This window comes from Panthera leo, chromosome A1, assembly GCF_018350215.1.
Source record: "Panthera leo isolate Ple1 chromosome A1, P.leo_Ple1_pat1.1, whole genome shotgun sequence".
Classification (NCBI taxonomy): Eukaryota; Metazoa; Chordata; class Mammalia; order Carnivora; family Felidae; genus Panthera; species Panthera leo.
This window is the reverse complement of record NC_056679.1, coordinates 109484685-109508908: the sequence shown is the minus strand read 5'-3', so window position 1 is coordinate 109508908 and position 24224 is coordinate 109484685. Positions and strand designations below refer to the sequence as shown.

The 24224-nt window shown below is 39.9% G+C and overlaps 1 protein-coding gene across 1 annotated transcript in view; it reads right to left on the bottom strand.

Moving 5' to 3' along the window:
- Window positions 1-2908: 2908 nt before the first annotated feature.
- Window positions 2909-24224, bottom strand: part of RAD50 (RAD50 double strand break repair protein) — a 93452-nt gene continuing 72136 nt past the window's right edge. Inside the window, exons 22-25 of the mRNA XM_042934768.1 lie at window positions 7444-7529; window positions 6795-6937; window positions 4427-4560; window positions 2909-3110 (exon numbers count right to left, since the gene is read on the bottom strand). Coding sequence (XP_042790702.1) covers window positions 2924-3110; window positions 4427-4560; window positions 6795-6937; window positions 7444-7529 — 550 coding nt within the window. The 3' untranslated portion in view covers window positions 2909-2923. The remainder of the gene's footprint in view (window positions 3111-4426; window positions 4561-6794; window positions 6938-7443; window positions 7530-24224) is intronic.

The following is a 24224-nucleotide window of genomic DNA, read 5'->3' as shown; positions in this document are numbered from 1 at the left end:
TGGTGTCTATCAGAATTTTTACCCTTTGGCTTTATTATGGTGACAATTTATGACTTTTTGAAATACTCTTGCATTCTTGGGATAAAAAATCTTGGTTATTGTGTATGTTTAATATATGGGTGGAACTAAAGTGCTTGTATTAATTTACAAGTTCCTGGATCTTTGTTCTGAAACTGGTCAATTTTTTCCCCATGGTACCTTTGGGGAGCTCATGCTAGTGTGGTAAATAGGTAATTTTAGTTTTTCAAAGCCAATTAGGATGACTGAAACTTCTCAGTCAGTGGACAGGAAGCAGTTGGCTGGAGTGGTGGCTGTGTTCCTTGGCCCTTTGATCCAGGCATTAGGAGAGTGTCTGGACCAGACTTTCCCAACCACGGTTCTTCATGTAAATAACAGAACACAAAATGATTTGAGTAACACTTTTTTCTGTTCTCCCAAAAGATCATATGTAACTACAGTTGACCCTTGAAAAATGAACGCATGAGTTAGGGGAGCCAACCCCTCAGCGCAAACACCTTTGTGTAACTTTTGACTACCCCAAAACTTAGCTACTGATACTATAATGCTGACTGGAAGTGTTACTGATGATATAAACAGCTGATAAACACGTATTCTGTTTGTATATTATATACAGTATTCATAAAGCAAAGTAAGCTAGAGGAAAGAAAATACCAAGAAACTCATAAGAAAAAGGGAATACATTTACGATACTGTACTGTTGGTGGCAAAAACCCCACATGTAAGTGGACCCACGCAGTTCAAACCCATGTTGTTCAAGGGTCAACTGTAAGGTCACTTGAGGTGCACAGAAATGGATTACGATGGATACCGCAGGAGTTTCCTACTGTTGCTGTAGCAAATGAGCTCACACTAAGTAGCTTAAAACACCACGAATCTATTCTCTTCTACAGTTCTGGAGGTCAAAAGCCCCAATCAGGGCTCATTAAATCTAAGTGTCAGCTGATTCCTTTTTGGAGGCTCTGAAGGGAGAGCATTGCTTTGCTTTTTTCAGCCTCTCCTGGTAGCTTGAATTCCTTGGCTTACAGCCCTTCCTCTACCTTCACAGCACAGAACTTGTCTATGCATCCATCCACATACTGCCTTTGCTGGTTGCATGATCTTGCTCTCTGCTTCCTTAGGACATTCGTAATTGCATTTACGGCCCACCCGGATAATCTCCCCTTGTCAAGATCCTTATCTTTAATCACATCTGTCAAGTCCCTTAGCCAAATGAGGTAACATTCAGAGGTTCTAGGGATTAGGATTTGGTATCTTTGGAGGTCTTTATTCCGCCTATTGCAGATACCTTAGGTCCTAATTCTCCCTATACTATGGTTGAGAAGGGCTATCTATACCATATACTCATTAGATTTGCAGATGGCACAAAACTGATTGTGCCACATGACTGACCAGACTCTCTGAAAAAGTCAACTCCAAAAAGTCTAACTCCAAAGTGTGTGGCTTGGTAGCATTCTGTGTGTAATGCTTAGGGAAAGCTTTCTGGTGTCAGCTGGCAATTCCAGGAAAAAGGTGTGATAGGACCTTTAATGGAAATAACATCTGGAATGAGGATGAGGCCTGCTTTTCCAGGTCTGGTCAGAGCCCACTGGGAGAAGGCTATGACTCCATGAGTGAGCCTTGCTTGCCTTCCACACTGGGATGCACTTGGTGAACCATCAAGATTGATGGTGAGGCAGAATTGTACATAGGATATATGGAAAGCCCCAGACTTCTTCATGATGGCAGATCATGCCTCAAGCAAAGGGAATCCTGCTATTGATCAGAGCTTTCCAAAGGTGGATGTGCACAGTGGAGAACTTTCTCTGTCTAGAGAGAACCCCAAGTTTGGGTGACTACCTGGCAGGGGTATGGGGGTGGGGAGATGGTGTTTCAATTACATGATTACTTAAGGTTCCTTTCAAACCCTGATGCCCCATAGGACTACTACTAATTTTACTTTGGGAAACTGAGTCCCAGTGAGGAAGGTTACTTCTGGTATTTATAAAATGGAGCAGAGCCAAATATTAAAACCTCACGATTACCAGTCATCTTCAGATATTAGTGCTCACTAATAACTCAGGTTTTAAAAATCATATCCCAAGAAATTCAGAGGTGACACTTTTTTTTTAAACGTTTATTTTTGAGAGAGAGTAGGGGAGGGGGAGGGAGAGAGGGGGATAGAGGATCTGAAGCAGGCTCTGCGCTGATAGCGGCGTGTCTGATGCGGGGTTCGAACTCAGCAATCAAGAGATGATAACCTGAGCCGAAGTCGGACACTTAACCAACTAAGCCACCCAGGTGCCCCTACACTTTTTTTAAATGCCCAAATCATTAATTATCAAGGCAGTGAAAACCTACTTCTTAACAGTGCTTTGAAGTGAAAGGTAACAGCTTCTGGTAGTACCAGGAATCACTCATTTGTGCTGGGAAGGGAAACAGAGTAGCTGAGTCCAACTGTGCTGCTACTGAACCCCCAGGCCTGACGGAGGCTGCCTGGAGGGGGATGAAGTTCAGGAAATCAGTCCAAATGTCACGAGAAACAATTTTAATGATGGTAGAACCTCTCAGACATTCAAAATCCTAGACATAAAGCTCCTCTGAAAGGACAGATTTTTGCACTGACTTAGTTGAAACCAGAAATAAACAGCTGCCTGAGGACTTGCTTCTAAGGCAAAATCTTGACTATTTAAAAATTTTAATGTTTTTATTTTTGAGAGCAAGAGAGTGTGAGTGAGGATGAGTGGGGGAGGGGCAGAGAGACAGAGAGGGAGACACAGAATCAGAAGCAGGCTCCAGGCTCTGAGCTGTCGGCACAGAGCCCGACTTGGGGCTCGAACTCACAAACTGTTGAGATCATGACCTGAGCTGAAGTCGGACACTTAGCAGACTAAGCCACCCAGGCGCCCCAAAATCTTGACTATTTTTAATGAACATAAGAACCTAGAGAGCTAACACTACATGTCACAATCTCTGAGCACTGATCAATGTTCTTCTTAATCCTGTAGAATTTCTCCACATATTTAGAACGCCCTAAGAGCTCCACAAAATCCTCATCGTGAGTGATTACCAGAAGCTGGAAGTTACGCTGCTGCGAGCGACTCTTTATTATCCTGAAACAATATATTGAGAACCTTTTATTACTGAAGAGCATAAATAATCCTCTCCTTTATATGAAAAAGACACTGAGAACCTTGTCAGACACAGGACAACCCTGGAGGAAAGTGGAGAGGGGGAGCTGGACCCAGAGCTTCAGCCCAGCCAGGTAGGAGTCCCATGTCTGATCCAGACAGTGAGGGTGATGGAGTGACTCTTCCTCTAGGTCTGACTCAGGGACTGATGAGAATACATGATCTAGTTTCTTCCAGAACACAAAGTTGTTCTTATTAAAACAGGCAGAAATGTTTTACTAAATTTTCCTTAATATCTGAGCTGCTCAACTTTAGGAGTCTTATTCCTTTGTCTGGGGTTTTCCTGACCTGTTACTAATTATCTCTGGAAGAAAAAAAAAACAAAAAACAAAAAACCAACTACAGGCAAGGGAAATTACATATGCAAGCCCAGCTGCCTTCTTAGGAGCTGGGTCTACTTAGAATTCTGCCACCACCAGTCACTAGATGCATCATTAGTATGACACACAAGAGGCCTGAGTGGGTGTACTGGGAACATTTTTGCTCATTATATGCTGAGGTAACTAGCTATGAGACTGAAATCAGACTTTTTAACTAACCATTTGTTTATCGCTTACCCGTGGCTGAATGCACTGAGCTTTGAAAAGTATTAGCCCTTATGTGCTGGTCATGCAGGACGACTGAGAGGTGGCTGAGAAAGGTGTCCCATTCCTGCTAGTGTCTCTGCCAGAAAGAATCTATCTTGAGCCAGAGTACCCAAAATAGCTTCTCTAGTTTGGGAAAAGTGGGTTTCCTCTGCCAGCACAGGAGGGGCTGCCCATTCCTGGGGTCTGCACCCACCACACATGAATGTGGCAAAAGCTGTGTGCAAGTTTACTTTCTAGATTCTACATAACCACTATTATACTTTTTGAATAGGAGCTGTCATTCCTCATAAAACTGGGGAGATCGGCCAAAATCCACTATTAGCACCCAGAAATGTTTTAAGCAGGGCATGCTAACTCCTCTACATGACCTGTGGGCACCTGTGGTGGGTTTACAGAGAAAGCAAACCAAGCCAGGAAACCCTTCAGCACACCTGGGGAGATTGCAGGATGTGTCTGGGGCTGCTGTTCACCACCTAGTTCTTTTTAAGCATCTGAAGAATTACTATCAAAGGTAAAGCCTAACGTCTGACACCAACTAGCTTTCCCAAGGAAGACACATGCAGAGAAGGTTTTCACCACAGAACTCTACGTTACTTTCTAAGTGTAATATATATTACTATCATAGCCTGCCCCCAAATTTGAGATACTTACTCAACGAGAGCATGTGCAAGAGATTCAATATTTTCTCTGTCAAGATTTGTTGTTGGCTCATCCAAGGCAAGGATGCCACAGTTCAAGCAGAATGTTTCAGCCAGGGCCAGACGAATGATGAGTGAGGCTAATACCTGGAAGAAAGCACCAGAGCTGAGCTGTACCACACAGACCTCTTTCTCATTCACGTTAGGAAAACATGCACACCTGGCCTAATGTCTTTATAAGGGAAGGGAGCAATGTCATTGGGTCAGTGACTTTAGGTGAATTGTTGCTCTTTTATTTGGGAGAGCCTGGCCCTGTGACCAGACTCTTAAACCCTTCCAGAAAGTGAACCATCAGGTATGTTGTATTTCAGCCTGTCATCTGCATTACTGTTTATCTGTAACTAATCATTTTAGTTAACTGTATAAGATTAACAACCTCTCACCCACTCTTTTTCTGAGTTACTTTTAAATCTGTATGTTCTGGGGTCCCAGAGGGGCACCAGGTATTGTGTTCTAACCTACACTTAAATGTCTGTGTTTATAATTCTGAGGGAACCAAGACAGAAAGAATATTCCCGTGTCAGTGTATTAGGAGTACAGAAGTACGGTTTTATTTAAGCTAAACTATAGGACATCCAAGGAACTGAAACTCTGAGCACTTTCCCAGTTAGTAGAAACCTAATACTAAAACCCTCAGCCCCAGCTGAAGCCATCTGAGGGCACAAAGGACACAGAATTAAGCATAACAGAGTATCCACTACTTTTTCATGAGCTGTCCATATCCCCTCCCCTTGAATCTATGAATAAAGGAGCATCAGTGAGTGAGTTGTGATTTCAGAGCAGTTTACAGCTTCTCTTTGATGTCCAGGGAAGGCTAGAAGACTGCAGAAGCCAGGATCATAGCTTGGCCCTTTGGGGAAGACACTTCCTTCCTGTATTTGAATGCTAATACAGCCCCCACCTGCAACCCTACATATTAAGAGTCTAAATGACGTTCCTGGCCAACCTTTACCAAAGTTTTTGTCTTCTCCCCCAACCCAACACCAAGGAAGCAATTACTGCTAATTTTTATAATTTAGAGTATCTATAGGAAATCTACTTTGTTTAGAAAATAATTTTCAAAGCATTTTCAATACAAAGGGACATGTTACAAATTCTGTATTTTCTTATTCATAATAACCACTGAAAACCACCAAAGCAAGTAGGAATACTGGTTATAGATCACAAAGTTGTCATTTTTGCAGACTATGATTAAGATAATAATCTGCATATGCCTTAAATTGGTATCAGCTGGGCTGACAGTACATATACACAGGATTATCTTCAAGCAAAAATAGAAAACTGTTTATGAAAATACTTTATATAATGTGAGCACCCATTTCTAGAATTTTAAGATTTTTTAAAGAAAATCAGGGGTCTGGAATTTTTATCCCATAAATCTGCTTCTAATCTAAAGAGTAAGCTCAAGCATCCATGACATCTTGGTTGTAAACCTATGTGCACTGAAAGGACCCAGCCTTGTTCCCCAAGGATGAAGGTCCAATTTTCCTGATTCCTTAAAGCTTTATTCCTCTGATTTGGTCTGTGCTCCCTATCCAACAACACAGGCTGTCCTCTCAGAGCCTCATCTAGAGCCAGATGGCCTGACCCAGCAGCTGAGTCTAGGCAGTGGGGGGAGAAGGGATGCAGGGGCAGCTATGGGTGTCAAGGCCTCTGTTCTAACAGGCGCTTCTCTTAACATTGTTCTAAAGTAATCTCTACATCCAACATGGGGCTCAAACCACAAGATCAAAAGTCAGATGCTTTTCTGACTGAGCCAGCCAGGTGCTCCTGGCAAGAACCCTTCTTTTAGAGGGTCTGCAGGTCCAAAGGCTAGGTGGGGGCAGGGACGCAGTCTTGTGATGGGGCTGCTTTTCAATGAGACTTATTTTAATGCCTCATGTGGCTCAACCTGGGATGTGGTTTGGTGAACGCCCCTCCCCCACTTCTGACTGCTCTGAAATCAGGATGCATTCTTGCAGTTAAAACTGCATTCTTTCTTTCTTGGTGGCACATAAAACAGAGGTATGTCTTACAATTGATTACACAAGTAACTTTATTCTCATAAGGAGAGTTATGAAGCAATGAATGGTTCTCCGTTAGGCTGATCACGTGAGGACTTCTCAGAGCCTTCTCCTGAAAGATTATCTAATGTTGCAGGAAATGCTGGTTAAAACTGGAAGAGGGTAACGGGTAGCTGAGTCTGGCTAACTTTATGTGGCAACAAGGAGTGCTGTGAGGGTCTTCTCACCATATTCCCCAGCAGCTCTGGGTGCTTTCACTGCACAGACACTAGTTTCTGTCAGTTACCTGTGGGCTTCCTAGGGGCTTGAGATACCTGCCTTCTGTCCAGCACTGCATCGTCCTCGCATATCCAAGGCTGTGTCTCCCTTCAGCATCACCACTCGGTAGTTATAATTCCGCCTTTTATCAGAGGCTGATACATTTTCATCGGCATCAGACCGAATTTCTATGTATTCAATATCTGACACAAAAAGAAGATTTCAGAGCAACCTATACTCTGTAGCCTTTTGTCATCTGCAAATATCAAGTAAGCCTAAGAAGCAACGTGACATTACCATTAAAAGTGGCTGGGAGGGTTCATGAGGAAGAAGCAACCCAGATGTCTCAACCCTCAGTCTCTGCTCTGCCTTGCTTAGTTCCCCTATTAAAAGAGTTTCCTCCTGCTGGTTTTCTTCTTATCACATTTCAGCTTATCCCTATCTACACTTCAACAGAAGTCTATTAGGTCATCAGTTAAATATAATATGTACCATAGCCAAATATGTAAGTCTCGTCAGGGTTTGGAATAGAAAACTTTGCATTTTCTTTCCTTGTTACAAGATATTGTCAAGATAAGAATTCTTAGAAAATCTCTTGAGATGTTCACAAAGGGGTCCAGGAGGTAATACTGGCATGATGAGAGATAATATGTGCAAAAAGCCAGGGACGGGGCTTTGGAAAAGATCCGGGATAAACCATGTAAATTACCTTGTCCACGATAGGTACTTCGCCAAAGGTCACGAATAATTTTGTTGATTTCTTCCATTTTCATACTGTGAAATTTCATGATTGCTCTGGAAAAAGAAGCCACTGATACTTAAAAGGAAAAATAGTATAATGATAACACTAATTACATGTAATAGTATATATTAAAAGTATATGAAATACATAATGTATATACCATAAGTATCATAATAATCTCCTGAAATAACGAATTACTTCCAATGATAAAAGGAGAATACAGTAAGAGCGAGAAAAAATAAACAGAACAAAAACACTGCTGCTTAGTTACAAATGAATACAGCCAGGGATGTGCCCAGTGCTCCAGAGTCCTTACGTCTTTCCATTTTCACTCTCTCTGACAGGACAAATACTCTCAGATATTGACATTCTGTGAAAATTTCAGAAATTTTGGTAGACTTTTTCTTGGGCTTACTGGAAGGATTATAGCCACTGTAGCCTACCAGTTACAGGAAGACCTGCTGATTAAATGGATGGCAGGGAGTTAAAGACAGCAGGTGAGTTGTACAGGGGTCCCCTAGTCTTTGGGGACATATGCGCAAGTCTGGAACTGCTGCCTTTTTTCTCTTCTGTTACTCTTCAGGTTTTGCAGAAAGTGAGCCTCTTAAGGTGCTTTAATGCCTCAGATCTGTGAGAATTTTACCAACCAGAAAGTATGGTTCAGAGAGAGCGACTTAGAGGCTTAAACTGAGGTGAACCTCAAAGCTTTTATTTTCCCTTCCTAGTTGAGGATTAAGAAATTCCAACTCCAAATATGTGCATTCATTTCCATTTGGCTTGTCAGGCTCCCCACCCCCACCCCACAACACTTAAAAAACTAGTACTTTCTAAATACTAAAAAGAGGCAAAGCAATGTTTGTAGAAAGAAAAGTAGACTGTTAATAACTAACTTTGTTCTTACTATAGTCACCTTTCACCAAAAAGCCCTCATGTTCTTTGGAAAAGGTTTTATGAGCTAATAAATGTTGCATCAGTGACAAAAAGGCAAACATCATGGCCATGACCATACAGAGGATGTGAGGCGGACTTACTTCCATTTGCAAGCCTCTTATCTGATATATACAAAAAAAGAAACTGAACGTAATGCTACTACCTCTGCAGAATCATTTCATGATCTTTGGTTCACCAGCAAGAGAGAGAGAAATGACTCAACATAAATACATTTTAAATATCAGATGAAGGATTTTGAAGTAATAAAGACTGGAAAAAACCATATTGTGCTTGTTGATGAGAATGCAGCACGTCTCCATTTTCTACTTTATACATCTGTCTCGGCCTGACATTTTACACTCCTTTCAAAAGGACTGAGCAAAACCTAAGTATTTGTCAAACAAACAATAAAACCCCTCGAGAATGTTCTTGGAACCAATCATGTAATCCATAGCTCTTTACATATTACAATCCTGATTTTTCATACACATTTTTAAAAAGGTCATTTTTCCATTCAACTGAAAGATCTTTCATAACCTTAGTCAGCTTTCCCAAGGTGGACAGCCAGCTCCAGGTGGGGCAGGGGTGTCCAAGGTGCACACAGCCTCCGCCATGGACTCCTTGTACAACAGAGGTGGCGCATCCTGGCCTGTGTAGGGTCCGCTGAGAAACAGCACTGCAAGCAGCTCAAGTCCTGAGGGAAATCTAGACTCACCAAGGGGTGTGTCACACCAAGTTGATGCCTACTGCTGTTGACTAGGCCATCATTAGCTTAGCTTTGTATCATCTCTCTCCAGTATGGAGTTTATAGCCCCACTGTGCAATAGCAGGGGATGATTAAGGTAAACGACATTCAACCCACTTGAGGGATAACAGTGATATTAGTGGTTACTACTAAAGAACATTTACCTTATGTGAAGCAAAATTATGGTAAATAGGGGCTCCCCGGGTGGCTCAGTTAAGGGTCCAACCTCAGCTCAGGTCATGCTCTCATGGCTCATGAGTTTGAGCCCCACGTTGGGCTCTGTGCTGACAACTCAGAGCCTGGAGCCTGGTTCAGATTCTGTGTCTCCCTCTCTCTCTGCCCTTCCCCCACCCCCTCAAAAATAAACATTAAAAAAGAAATTAAAAAAAATTATGGTAAACAATCATAGGTCATTTAATCCTTACAAATATACTGGGAGTTAGCTTTGGTTATCTCTGTTTTACCATTAAGAAAACTGATACTGTAATAATAAATTTTCTGAAATAGAAATTGATCCCACTTACAACAGCATCGAAACCAATAAAGTCATTAGGAATAAATCTAACCAAGGAGATGAAAGATCTCTACTCTGAAAACTCTAAGACACTGATAAAAGAAATAGAAGAAGACACAAATACATGGAAAAATATTCCATGTTCACTGATTGGAAGAATCAGTATTGTTAAAATATCAATACCACCAAAAGCCATCTATAAATTGAGCATAATCCCTATCAAAAGTTCAACGGCATATTTTACAAAATTAGAGAAAACACTCCTAAAATTTATATAGAACCACAGAAGACTCTTGAATAGCCAAAGAAATCCTGGAAAGATGAACAAAAAGCAAGAGGCATCACACTTTGATTTCAAGCTACAGTCTTCAAAACATTATTGGCATAAAAATAGACAAACAGATCAAAAGAACAGAATCCTGAGCCCAGAAACAAACCCAAGCATAAACACTCAACTAAAATTTGCCACGGGAGCCAAGAATACTCAATGGAGAAGGCAAGTCTCTTCCAATAGTGCTGGGATCACTGGGTATTAACATGGAAAAGAATGAAACTGGACTCCTATGTTACACCACTCAAAAACTGATTCAAGGGGCGCCAGGGGACTCAGTTGGTTAAGCTTCCAACTTAGGCTCAGGTCATGATCTCATGGTTCGTGAGTTTGAGCCCCCTGTCAGGCTCTGTGCTGACAGCTCAGAGCCTGGAGCCTGCTTCAAATCTTGTGTCTCCCTCTCTCTGCTCCTCCCCCAACTGCTCGCTCTCTCTCAAAAATAAATTAAAAAATTAAAAAAAAATTAACTTTTCAAAATGGAGTAAAGATTTTCATTTAAGTATAAGACCTAACACGATGAAACTCCTAGAGGAAAACATAGGAAGTGAGTTCTTTGATGTGATGTTTTGGGAAATTATAGAATGGCTAAAGAAATCATCAATAAAATGAAAAGACAACCTACAAAATGGGCAAAATACTGGCAAACCCTGTATCTGATAAGGGGTTAATATCCAAAATCCATACAGAACTCCTATAATTCAACAGCAAAAAAAGAAAAAAAAGAAAAAAAAAAAAAAAAAAGAAAAAAAAAAAAGGTGACCCTTGAACAACACAGAGGTTGGGGTGCCAAACTGCCACACAAAATCCATGGATAACTTTTGACCCTCCTCCTCCCAAAACCCAACCACTAATAGCTTATTGTTGACCAGAAGAGGCCTTACCCATAACACAAACAGCCAATTAAATGCTAGCATGGATTTGGAGAAAAAGGAATCCTTGTCCACTGATAGTAGGACTATAAGCAGGTGCAGCCATTATGGTAAACATTATAAAGGTTCCTAAAAAAATTAAAAATAGAATTTCCACAGGATCTAGCAATTTCCACATCCACAGGAGATGAAAACACTATGTCAAAGAGATTATCTGCATCCCCATGTTCAAAGCAACATTTTTTTATATGAAATTTATTGTCAAATTAGTTTCCATACAACACCCAGTGCTCATCCCAAAAGATGCCCTCTTCAATGCCCATCACCTACCCTCCCCTCCCTCCCACCCCCCATCAACTTTTAGTTTGTTCTTAGTTTTTAAGAGTCTCTTATGCAAAGCAACATTTTTTAAAGAAATGTTTATTTTGAGATAGGGAGAAGGTGTGCAGGTGCTCACGAACAGGGGAGGAACAGAGAGAGAAGAGAGAGAGAATCCCAAACAGGCTCCACGCTGCCAGCACAGAGCCTGATGCAGAGCTGGATCTCACATATATGAAATCATGACCTGAGCTGAAATCAAGCTGGATACTTAACCAAATGAGCCACCCAGGCACCCCCACAGCATTATTTACAATAGCCATGACACAGAAACAACCTATGTGCCTGTGGATGGATGGATGCATGAAGATGTGTGGTATATATTATATATATTCAATGGATTATTACTCAGCCATTAAAAAAATGAGGAAATCCTACCATTTAGGACATATGGATGGTCCCTGCAGATATGCTAAATAAAATTAAGTCAGAGAAAGAGAACACTATATGATCTCACTTATATGTGGGATCTACACAAAAACACCAAATTCACAGAAAAAGGGATCAGATTTGTGGTCACCAGATGTGAAAAGTGGGAGGAGGGAGAATTGGGAGGAAGATGGTCAAAAGATATAAATTTCCTTGGGGCGTCTGGGTGGCTCAGTTGGTTAAGCATCCAACTCTTGATTTTGGCTCAGGTCATCATCTCACAGTTGTGAGATCAAGTCCCTTGTCAGGTCCTGCTGGGGGTAGAGCCCACTAGAGATTCTCTCTCTCCCTCTGCCCCTCCCCTGCTAGGCATGCTCTCTTTAAAAAAAAAAAAAAAAAAAAAGTACAAATTTCCAGTTATAGGTAAGTACTAAGTATGAAAGGTACACCATGATGACCACAACTAACACTACCATATGATACAGAAGACAGATGTTAAGGAAGTAGATCCTAACAGTTGTCATCACAAGGAGAATTTTCTCCCCCTTTCTTTTTATTGTATCTGTATGAGACAATGGATGTTAGCTAAACCCACTGTGGTAAACATTTCACAGTATTATGTAAATCAAACCATCAGGGTGTACATCTTAAACTTACACAGTGATGTATGCCAATTATTTCTTGGTAACACTAAAAAAAACCCTGAGGTTTGATGAAATTAGTAACTTGGTCCCAATTAGAGAAAATTGGTTAGGATGTTAATAGCCTTTGAATATCATAATTAAAATTAAAAAGGCAGTCAAAATGCCATCTTTAAAGCCACCAGGCTCAGATAGTTTTATGAATAAATGTTAGCTCCCAAGTATATAAAGTATTTCACACCAAGGAAAGATAGAAGAAAAAAAAGGAAAAAAAGTACAGGCCTATTTTGCTTATGAATACTATTTTGCTTTATGAATACATAAAGTCAAATTTAGTAGTAAAGTATTAAAAAGACCAAGTAGTATCATGGTATCAGTGGTATCATGACCAAGTAGCATTTATCCCAAGTAAGACTTGTACAACAGGAAAAATAATTTAAGATAAGTCATGGCAGGGCACGTGGGTGGCTCAGTCTCTTGAGCATCTGACTTCGGCTCAGGTCACGATCTCATGGCTCTTGAGTTCGAACCCTGCATCGGGCTCTCTGCCGTCAGCACAGAGACTGCTTCAGATTCTCTGTCCCCCTCTCTTTGCCCCTCCCCCACTTGCTCTCTATCAAAAATAAACATTTAAAATATATATAAAGGAGTACTTCCAAAGAACAACAAAAAGATGCCTCTTATGGCTACTCTCCAATAATGTTCTAGAGATCCCTAGCAATTCAGTAAGACAATAAAAAGAAATGCATAAATGAGGGGGGAAAACTTGTCATTGTTTCTGTGGGTGATATAACTGTGCACTTAGAAAATCTAAAAAATGAGGGGTGGCTGGGTGGCTCAGTTTGTTAAGTGTCTAACTCTTGATTTCAGCTCAGGTCATGCATGATCTCCTGGTTTGTGAATTTGAGCCCAGAGTTGGGCTCGACACTGACAGTACTGAGCCTGCTTGGGATTTTCTTTTCCTTTCTCTCTGCCCCTCCTGTGCTTGCACCCTCTTTCTCTCAAAATAAATAAACTTAAAAAAAAAAAAAGGGTAAATCTAAAAAATCAACTGAAAAACTACTAAGACTAACAAGGTGGTCAGAAATAAACATAAAAAAAATATATTATTATGTAGTAAGCAAAATCCAATAGGAAGCATAATAGAAAAGAAGATCCTATTCACAGTGGTAATAAAAACTATGAAATACCTACCAAGAAATCTAACAAAATGATACAGGATCTAGAGGGAAAAGCTATAAAACAGAACAAACCCTACAATAAAACAAGAACTGATTAAGTAGGAGAAACTTACTATGCAGTGCGTAATAGATTTAATATTACAAACATGTCCATTCTCAAGTAATCCACTGAACCAAATACAATCCAAATAGAACTCCCAACATGATTAAAAAAAATTAATGAAATATATAAAATGACTCTAAAGTTTGGATCGCAGACATAATGTAAAAGAATAAAATCAAAGTACTAGGACAGGAATCAAGATGAAACAAACCCAAATACATGGAGAACGTTAGTTTATAACTGTTATTTCAAGTCAGTGGGAAAAGTTTCAATAGTAGGGGAAGGAGGGAAAAATTATATCACTATCTTTATTAAACCTCAAAATCCAAATAAAGGATTAAAAGTTAAATAAAACTATCAGAAGAAAACAGTTTTATAATTTAGAACTGGAAAGTCTTTAAAAAATTGTTTTTAATGTTTATTTTGAGAGACAGACAGACACGCAGGGAGGGACAGGGAGAGAGAGAGAGAGAGAGAGAGAGAGAGAGAGAGAGAGAGAGAGAGAGAAAGAGAGAATCCAAGCAGGCTCCACACTGTCAGCACAGAGCCTGATGTGGGGCTCAAACTCACGAACCATGAGACCATGACCTGAGCTGAAATCAAGAGTCAGCTGCTCAACCAACTGAACCACGCCCGAGACTGGGAATTCTTTCCAAGGGAGAAGCTATAAATAAGAAGACTAAAGGTTTGCCTACCTAAAAATTAAATGTCACAAATAATACCATAAAGTTAACGGTAAAATGACAAACTGGGAGTAACTACTTGCAATGTACGTGAAAAGGATTACCATCCAAAATCTATAAAAACGTGGTACAAATCACTATGAAAAACATAACCTAATAGTAATCTGGTAAAGAGATTTATGGACAGGCAATTTTAAGAAAAGAAATACAAATAGCCTACATATGAAATGACATTTAACCTCACTAGTAAATAAGGAAATGTAAACTCAAGTGAGAATGTTTTTGTACAGTGGATTGGCAGAAAGTAAAAAGGCTGATAATATGAAATGCAGTCGTGGAGAAATGGGCACTTTCACACACTACTAGTAGAAACATAAATTTTGTGTTTTTCAAAGGTGATTTGGCACTAACAAGTTAAAAATACATATATACTCTCTGTCCCATTAACTCTGTTTCTAAGAAGCTATCTTTCTGGTACATCTGCCCAAGTGTGCAAAGACATACACTATAGCATTATCTGTAGTATCAAACATTTAAAAGCTTCCTTATATGTCCAGATCAAGTAGGTAACATCCATTTTATAGAGTGTTATGCAGCCATTAAAAATAACAAGGTACTTATATATCTGAATATAAAAGATTTTCATCACGTTAAGTGATGTAAAAGAAAAATACCTACAGTGTGATACTATTCACATACACAAAGATCTATTTCTGTGTATATAACATGCAAAAAGCCCTGTGAGGGAAATGAAAATATGTCACCAGAGTAATAATACTTAAGTACCCAATAAATGTCAGTCACTGTCATGGAAATGTGACATGGAAATGTCAAGTCCAATGTGAAGCTCATTCTGTGATTTACATAGTAATGGAGAACAGGAAAGCATAAGTATCTATAATATAAGGCTAAATGGTACAAGCGATACAAATATGGAATATAAAGGAACAAAAAATTACACTGTTTGGGAAGCACTTCAACAAGGTAACATTCCTAGAGGAGAAGCAGCACAGGAAAATGTGAGATATCTTAAGGGAATAAACTCGTTCAGTTTGGTTAGAATATAGTGGGTAGTAAGACATGAAATGGGAAAGACCAGATGTGGAAAGTATTTCCTAAAATTAGAAGCAAACAGGGACCACTACCTTTAGAAAAATAAACCTGGTAGAAGTACAACAGGAGTAGGAAGGAATAAAGAGGTGGAAGCTACCACAGTAATACAGGTAAGAGTTAGGGAGGGTCTGACTGAGTAGGTAGGCATGGACTGTGGAAGAAAAGCAGTTCTGAGACAGGGCAGGACCCTGTGGAAGATGACAGACACAAACCCAAAGATTAACCTCACATGCCGTGTAACCCCTGGACTTTATAGGTAATGAACATTTAAGAATGATCTTGAAAATCCATGACCTATAGGAAACTATTATTCTGCTTAGGCAAAGATGTATTTCACGGGCTGGAAACTGTTGTAGGTAAATGGTCATCTGAGTAGTTACATCAGTCCCACCATGTGCCTGGAATGTGGACATCACTCAGTTACATTTATACTCACTCTTGTGAATTAGTATGTCTTGTGAAACATACTTTATTTTTTTAAAATGTATGAGAGCGCACATGCATGCAAATGGGAGAAGGGCAAAGAAAGAGAGAAAGAGAGAATCCCCAGCTGACTCCACGTAAAAGCACAGAACTTGCGCCAGAGCTCGGATCTCACAAACTGTGAGATCTTGACCTGAGCCTAAATTAAGAGATGCTTAAATGAGCCACCCAGACGCTCCAAGAAAGACTTGTTTATAAATTATTTAATCTTATATTTAAATACTCCTAAACATGTAAGAGATTTCCTTAAAATTTTCAGTAATAATCAGGTGCATTTTATGAGGACAAATTATGGCTTTAGTGGTATTTATATTCTGATGATCTATAAAAGTCTTAAAACGTGATGCTCACAAATGACAAAGGTTTAACCTATTTCTATTTGAAAGGGGGCACTATGAGGCCAGGAAGACAAAAAGACGTGTCAGTGAAACTACGCAGCATGATACTGTAGTGGCAGATCTATCTCCAAACTCATAGAATGTACAACACTAAGAATGAATCCTAATGTAAACTACACATTTTGACTGATTATGATGTGTCAGTGTAATACCACTCTGGTGAGGGATGGTGACAGTGGGGGAGGCTATAGTTGTGGCGTGAGAATGGCGGGAGAATGGTGGTTTGTATATGACAAATCTCAGTACTTTCTGCTCAGTTTTGCTGTGGACCTAAAACTGCTCTAAAATAGTCTATTTGAAAAAGAGAGAGAGAGAGAGAGAGAGAGAGAGAGAGAGAGAGAGAGAGAGAGAGATCTGTGCCAACATAGCACGTGGGCTGTTTCCATCCATGTCCCTCTTCCTTCTTCACACAGGCGCATCTTTTAAATGCCAGGCTGTCTGTATGGTCCTCTGGCACCTTTTTGCACCATGGCTTCTGCCCCACTAATTAGGTAATCCCCCTTTCGGTTGTAAGTTGTTCAACTCTCCCACACTTGCCTCTTGCTCTTGGACCTTTAATAAAAAGCTTCTGTAAGCATCTGAGTTACTGTCCTCCTAAGTCTATGTGCGTTCCAGTTTGAAGTCACAAGTGAAGTTATTAGGCCTCCCCAGAACACTAAGGGAGTCCACTTACTGCTGCTCTGACGCCACTTTTTAAATCATTTCAGGACTCAGCTATTAGCAGAGAACACCTGAAAAGCACCTGAACCTGAATTAGCACTAGAACACCTGAAAAGCAGATATTCGAGAACAGGTATCTGAGGGGTTGGAAAAATATCACCAACAGACGAAAACTTCACCTGTCAGGGAAAGACTTTTCTAGTTCTTACTTCTTTCATTATTTAAACCATAACCAGAGTGAAAGATACCAAGAAAGAAAAACTACCATTCTGCAAAATGTGAAGTGATGCTCAAAACCTGAAGTGTGCATAAAATGGCAGAGGGAACTGGATTTCCCCCCCAGTCTCAGCTATTTCACTGAATAAAACATTAACCAAGAGGGCCAAATACATACATGCCTTACTAATAGAAAAAAATCAGTTCAGGAGTATGATAAAAACTACTAACTTCATGAAAATTAACCAACTTAGACTAGAAAAAAGCAGTAAAAAGATCATACCTTCAAAACCCATTCTCCAACATTATCCTCATCCTTGTATTTAAAATTGTACCAGATTTTGAGATATATAAATTGCTAAAATAACTGGCTAGGGCCATTGCTATTGATGGTTACACTGGATACTCTTCCCTACTGCCCTAGTACTTATCACTGTCAGAACTTCCTGTCTTCCTACATTTAGGTCAGCGGAAGTGCTCTTGTAGAAAGGAATGATATCATGAGTGTCACGTTCTACTGAGTATCATGTTCTGAACTAACAGTGATTTTCACTACTAAGCAAAACTCAAAATCTGTCATTTACCAAACTGAAGTTGTAAAGTTTAAAAGAAAAATGACTTCTTTTTTCTAAATGAAACCCTTAAAGACTATTAAATTAATATCCTAAAACCCTTAAAACTACTGAACTAATTGCCTTTAGCCAGACTCCTAAATATCAGCTTTTAAAATTCAGGCAGTGGTTCAACCACACTGAAAGATAAACATTTAGTTAAAAAAAAAAAAACAAAACTGTAGTGAGTGAGAAATACTACCAGCTATCTTTTGGTTTTGTAATCTACCTGCTTGATGCTAGAGAGGCTACTGGTGTGAAATTGCACTGTGCGCACAGTGAGGACGAGAATGGTGGCCATGAGGCGAGCACTGGATCAAGCACTCTTGTAAGCTCTCCTTGAGTACAGGGAGCCAGGCTCTAAACAGACTCACATAGTTGGCTGCCTTGGCTGCAAAACTATAAAAGCTACACATTTTCATTGAGTTTTAGAAGAAGTGTGACTTAATATGCAACATTCTACATTTGGGGAAAAATGACAGTGGAAAGTTTGGGGCATAGGATAGATTACTGCACTTTTAAGTGATACATTCCAAAAATCATTTAATTTTAATTGATATCTTCTTTTAAAGGGGTAAGGGATAATATATTCTAAATGATGTAGTTTTCCCCCTTCTCATCTAGTAGAAGTGTCTCTGACCACTGGCAATGCTTATAATCAGTGATGTTTTTAGATGATTACTAATAACAGATGGTAATCGGCTTTTCTTGAAAATGCACTGCTAATTTCCTGTGTTACCTTAAATAGACAGTCGAATGCAACAATACACGGATCGCATGCTTCATTCTAAGAGGTGAAACAATGAGGGAAATTTTGGACCTTTCTAGGTGAGAAGGCAAATTTAAGGCTCACAGTATAAACTTTAAGAAGGCCACTGTTTGCAAGCACAAGCCCACAGAGACTCAATTTGGGGGAAATCTGTACCACTTTTCTTCTCATTTAGAAGAATCCATCTGATTACCAGATAACAGAACTCAGTAAACAGCCTGGCTTTGTTCCTTAGGCAAGCCTAAATTGCTGGAAAGCACCTCTGCACCTCCCCGCCCCCACAAGCTCCTCCTGACTGGCCCCATCAAGCCCCCTCACACTGTTCTGTGTGATGGCTGTGGCACTGAGGCACTTTTCTCTACTAAAGTGGCACCGAGGCACTTTTCTCTACTAAGGTGCCCTTTGTTCATTATTCAAGGCCAAGGTCAAATACAGACTGTGGAGCACCTACCATGGTCTCCACTACTGGACCATTAGCAGTTTGCAGGAGGCATAGGGTATGTTATTCCCATCTTCCCCAGAGCTCGACAAGAAAATACTAACAGGGATTTTTGAATAAACATGTGCCGTAATTTAGGGAATTCCTCTTCTTCCTGCTGCCAATGCCTCTTAAGGTATGCAGGGATTGCTTGACGGGTCCTAGGTCTAGTTTTCTATTCAGTTAACATATATGAAACCCTAAGTCTGGAAGTCAGTGTAATTAGACAGAGTTACCTTGTGGTAGAATACATGCAAGTAAAATTTAAAAGACCAGCCTACCTAATTTGGCCCCTCAGTCCCCTCTACCTATCACCCCCACTTTCCGGCTCCTCTTCAAAGAACGTTTTGTAAGAATTATCTATACTCACTGTCTCTACTTCTTAACCCCACTCTCTCCTCATCCAACTCCAAAGCTTCAGTTCAAACCATGCCACTAAGATTGCTCCTCAAAATCATTAACACCTCCATTTGTCAAAATGAGGGGTCACCTGTGAGTGCTCATCTCCTCTGATCTCTCAATAACACTAGATTTTTGAAATACTTTCTTTACTTGGTTTTTAAGATACCATGCCTTTTATTTTTTATTTTATTTTAGAAAGAACGAACACGAGTAGGGGAAAGGGGCAGAAAGAGAGGGAGAGAGAGAATTTTAAGCAGGCTCCATGCCCAGCGCAGAGCCCGAAGCAGGGCTCGATCTTAGGACCCTGGGATCATGACCTGAGCTGAAATCAAGAGTTGGATGCTCAACCGAGTCACCGAGGATACCGTATCTTTAAAAATTTTTCTACTCCATGAGCTACTTCATTTGATTTGTAAACATTAGGAGTCTTGGGACCCTTCCCTTCTCTATCTATAGTTCTCTCATGTAATCTGTGTGTGTGGCTTTAGATACTACATATACGCTGATGATTCCCAAATTTATACCTTACTCCTAAAGTCTAGACTCTATATATCCAACTCCTTGATGTGCCTATAGGAACCTCATTCTCAGTTAAGTATCTGACTCTTGATTTTGGCTCAGGTCATGATCTCATTTGTGGAATCAGGTCCCTCCGGCTCTAGGCTGACAGTGTGGAGCCTGCATGGGATTCTCCCTTTCCTTTTTCTCTGCCCCTCCCCTGCCTGCTCTTTCTTTTAAAATAGATGAATAAACTTAAAAAAAAAAAGTGTCTAAAAAGCCTCTCGATTTTCCTTTCCAAATCCTGCCCATTTCAAGGAATCGCAGTGTATTCCACCTTTTGCTTAAGTAAAATTATGTAGGAGCAATCTCTGATTTTTTTCTTTCCTTTTCCTCCCTTGCATTCAATTCAGAAGCAAGGCAGTCAACTCCATTTCCAAAACAAATCTTGAGTCCATCTGCTTCTCTCCATTTTCACTCCTACCTCCCTAGTCTAGTCCACCACCATCTCTTGGATTAATAGAACAGTCTCCTCCACTAGTCTCATTTCTATTCTTGTCCCCCTACAATACATTGTGCAAATAGCAGCCAGTACAATTTCTTCAAACTATGGATCAGATTATATTACGTCCCTACTTCAAACCCACCAGGGACTACCTATCATACAGAGAATAAATGCAAGGGCACCACACAGTCTGGGAACCATCTATCTCTGACCTCATTCCCCTGCTCACTATATTCTAGCTATGCTTGCCTTCTTCCTAGTCCTTGAACTCCTCCTGTTCAAACTAGTCTTGGGGCCTATACATCAGATATTCTCTCCATCTGGAAGGCTTGCATCTCAGCTTTTTGCATATGTTGTTCCCTGTCATGAGTCAGGCCCCAGCTTAAATGCCACATTCTGTTGCCTTAGAAAGACCTCAAGTAGCCCCTGAATTACACCTATCACTGAAGTTAATTTTGGGTAATCTTGGATTCTCTTCTCAATCTTGATAAATACTTGATCTTTACAGGTAGATTAAGGCTAACAGTATTCAATTAACATTAAACGTCCCTTCTGTTTAGCTCCCACCCTTGAAAAATTTGGTCTCAAAGAATGTTTAAATAGAAAGAGAAACCTACATGTTCTTAAAGTTCAACAGTACTAGTAAAGAATAGACAGTATAAGAATTTATATAGGGGCATCTGGGTGGCTTAGCTGGGTGAGTGTCTGACTCTTGATTTTGGGTCAGTTCATGGTCTCACAGTTGTGGGACTAAACCCCGCATATGTTTGGGATTCTTTCTCTCCTCTCCACCCTTTCCCCCCTAGTGCATGTACTCATGCTTGCTCTCTCTCTTTCCTCAAAATAAACTTTAAAACCTTAAAATCATTAAAAAAAATAATTTATATTAAAGAATGGAAGATGACAAAGAAAGCTGCCTTAAATGGCCTCTTAGTTTTCCTTACAACTCTGACTCTATACTATTATAACTGAGTTAAAAAAAATTTCCATTTTATAGATAAGGAAACTGAACCCCAGGACACTTAAATAATTTGCTAAATGTCAAACGTCAGAATGTGAATTAAAGTAGTCTCCATAGAAAATACTTTTAACCATCTATTACAAATTTTTGAGGCTTTAAAAAGGAAGAATTTGCCAACTTTTACAAAAACATTTTCCGCTTTGTAAGATTTTTATTTTTTCAAGACAACCAATTTAAGTTACCCTACTCTATAAAAGAGGTTTTTAATGATAAAAATCTCTTAGGATTCTTGTCTCTTGAAATAAACTTGCCTTACTAGGAGTAGGTCTCCTATTTCTTAGTGCTCAGAAAATGTTTGACAAGTTTACTGGGCATCTGCAGCATCTGTTGCTTAAGAACTAAAAAAGTAAAAAGCTTCCTAAAGGCATAAATATAGGAGGTAGCTGAAAAGACTAAAAAGAATCTGAAAGGCAAAAGGGGGAGGGGGAGAAGACAATGTGTGTACATACAGTCTGCTGGGCAAGGATTTTTAATGTCTTGCTAGAGTTCTTGTTTCAAAACCTAGCATTTTGGGGTTCCAGGGTGGCTCAATCAAGTGTTTGATTTTGGCTCAGGTCATGACCTCACAGTTTGGGAGTTTGAGCCCCGTATCAGGATCTCTGCTGTCAGCACAGAGCCTGCTTTGGATCCTATCTCTCACTCTCCCTCTGCCCCTCCTCTGCTGACACTCTCCCAAATAAAAAATAACCATTAAAAACAAAAACAAAAATGAATAAACTGGAAAAAAAAAATCTTAAATTTCAACACTTTAAATTACTGGGTCTAAAAACTAGGGGAGTTTCTGGGGCACCTGGGTAGTTCAGTGGGTTAAGTGTCCAACTTTGGCTCAGGTCATGTGATGATCTCAAGGGTTTGTGAGTTTGAGCCCCGTGTGGGGCTCTGTGCTGACAGCTCAGAGCCTGGAGCCTGCTTTGGATTCTGTGTCTCCCTCTCTCTCTGCTCCTCCCCCACTTGTTCTCTCTCTCCCTCTCTCTCTCAAAAATAAATTTAAAAACTTAAAAAAAAATGAAATAAAACTAGGGGAGTTTTCAAGATTCACAAAGGTTAAAAAACAAGAGTTCCCGCTTGGTGCATGCATACATTTCCATGAGCCTTTCTGGATCCAGGAAACTGTGTAATGTTAACCTATTCACTCACGATGAAAGAGAACAAAAGATGTATCCCTAGAATAACCAATAACCCCACTAAGAGTTTTTGGAACTCTAACTTCATTCAACAAAAGTCTTAGTAGTATTCATTTCTAAAAAATGAATTAAAAAAAAATGACCAACAGAATTGGCTGATTCCCAGTTTTCACAGTAAAAGGATCTAACTTGTCTTAAAATATTATGAGCTTCCCCAAACTTGTATCATCCCAGGTTATGGCTAGGTGATTCTGGGGCCACCTTTATTTTCATCATTAACTAAAATATCCTCATACTAAAAGCAAGGTCCTCCTGCCTTCCTGAGTCCTGTGATCTGAATGCCACTGCTGAGGCCGGTCTGCTATGTACTTTCTGACCAGAAGAAAACTTAGAAGAGATCCTTCTGTATAGTTCTCTTACCACTGAGGAAGGTATTTTCCTTTTCAGAAAACAACAAAATCTGAGGTAACTGATACTTCTGCTACAAATGCCTAGAAACAAGATCAAATTTTTAATAATAAGTAGTTTATATTCATAGTTGAGTTCATAAGAAATAAAGGGAAATCCCTATGTGATGGAGACAAAGAAGAAAATGAAAACCAGAATAATCATCTGATACTGCAGCTAAACTTTATTATTATTTTCATAACCTTAGGATTGGGTACTATCAACCAGAAGATGAGACACGGGCCCAAGTGAGGCACAAAGTTAGAAGTGATTCCCAACTTAAAGGCTGAGACTCTCTTTTTCTTTTTGAGAGAGAGACGCAGAGGAAGACGGAGGGAGAATCCCAAGCAGGCTCCACCCTCAGTGTGGAGCCCAATGCGGGGCTCGATCCCACTACCATGAAATCATGACCTGAGCCAAAATCAAGAGTCATAGCAGGATGGGTTTAAGGTTCAGTATTTTACTACCAGTGTAGTTCAATAACTCCCAAATTGAGAAATTAACATAAAAACTGGACCCAGGTTAGTGTTATCTCTGGAACTCCTAGCAGATCAAAACCAAAACTGACTCTATGTCTATGTTAATAGGTAGCACAAATAGCAGCTAAAGAATTTGTGACCTGGAAAATATTTATGAGGAAGCGGGCCAGTTTATTACCAGTATATATAAATCTCTGTAGGAAAGGATGAGAAAGTCTATTTCTGTCTAAAGGGGGGAATAGAGAGAAGTGAAGAAAGGATAGTATTTGAGGAGATAATACATGAGAACTTTCCAAAAGTGATGAAAGCTATCAATCCTCAGATCCAAGATCTATACAGTACTTGAACAGAAGAAATGAAAGAAAAATGCAGAATGATGGAGACAAATAAAAACCTTAAGAGAACAAAACTAGAGAACAAAGGCATATTACCTCCAAAGGAATAATTAGATTGATTTCTCAACAGCAACCATAGAGGCCAGGATAAAATGGAATGTTTTCAAAGTGGCAGGAAAACAAAAAAACACACCTCTCAATCTAGAACTCTCTGCCCAGCTAATATGTCAAGATTGAGAGCAAAGACTTTCAGTGGCTGAAAGAGAATTCACTACCAACAATCCTACACTGAAAAAATCAGTCAGGGTGGTACTTTGGGGGGGAAGGGAAATGGAACCTAAAAAAGCAGAGCAGGATTTTTTAAAAACTGGTAAACATGAGGGTTTATCCAAATAAGCACTGAGCGGGGCACCTGGGTGGCTCAGTCAGTTAAGTGTCTGACTTTGGCTCAGGTCATGATCTCAT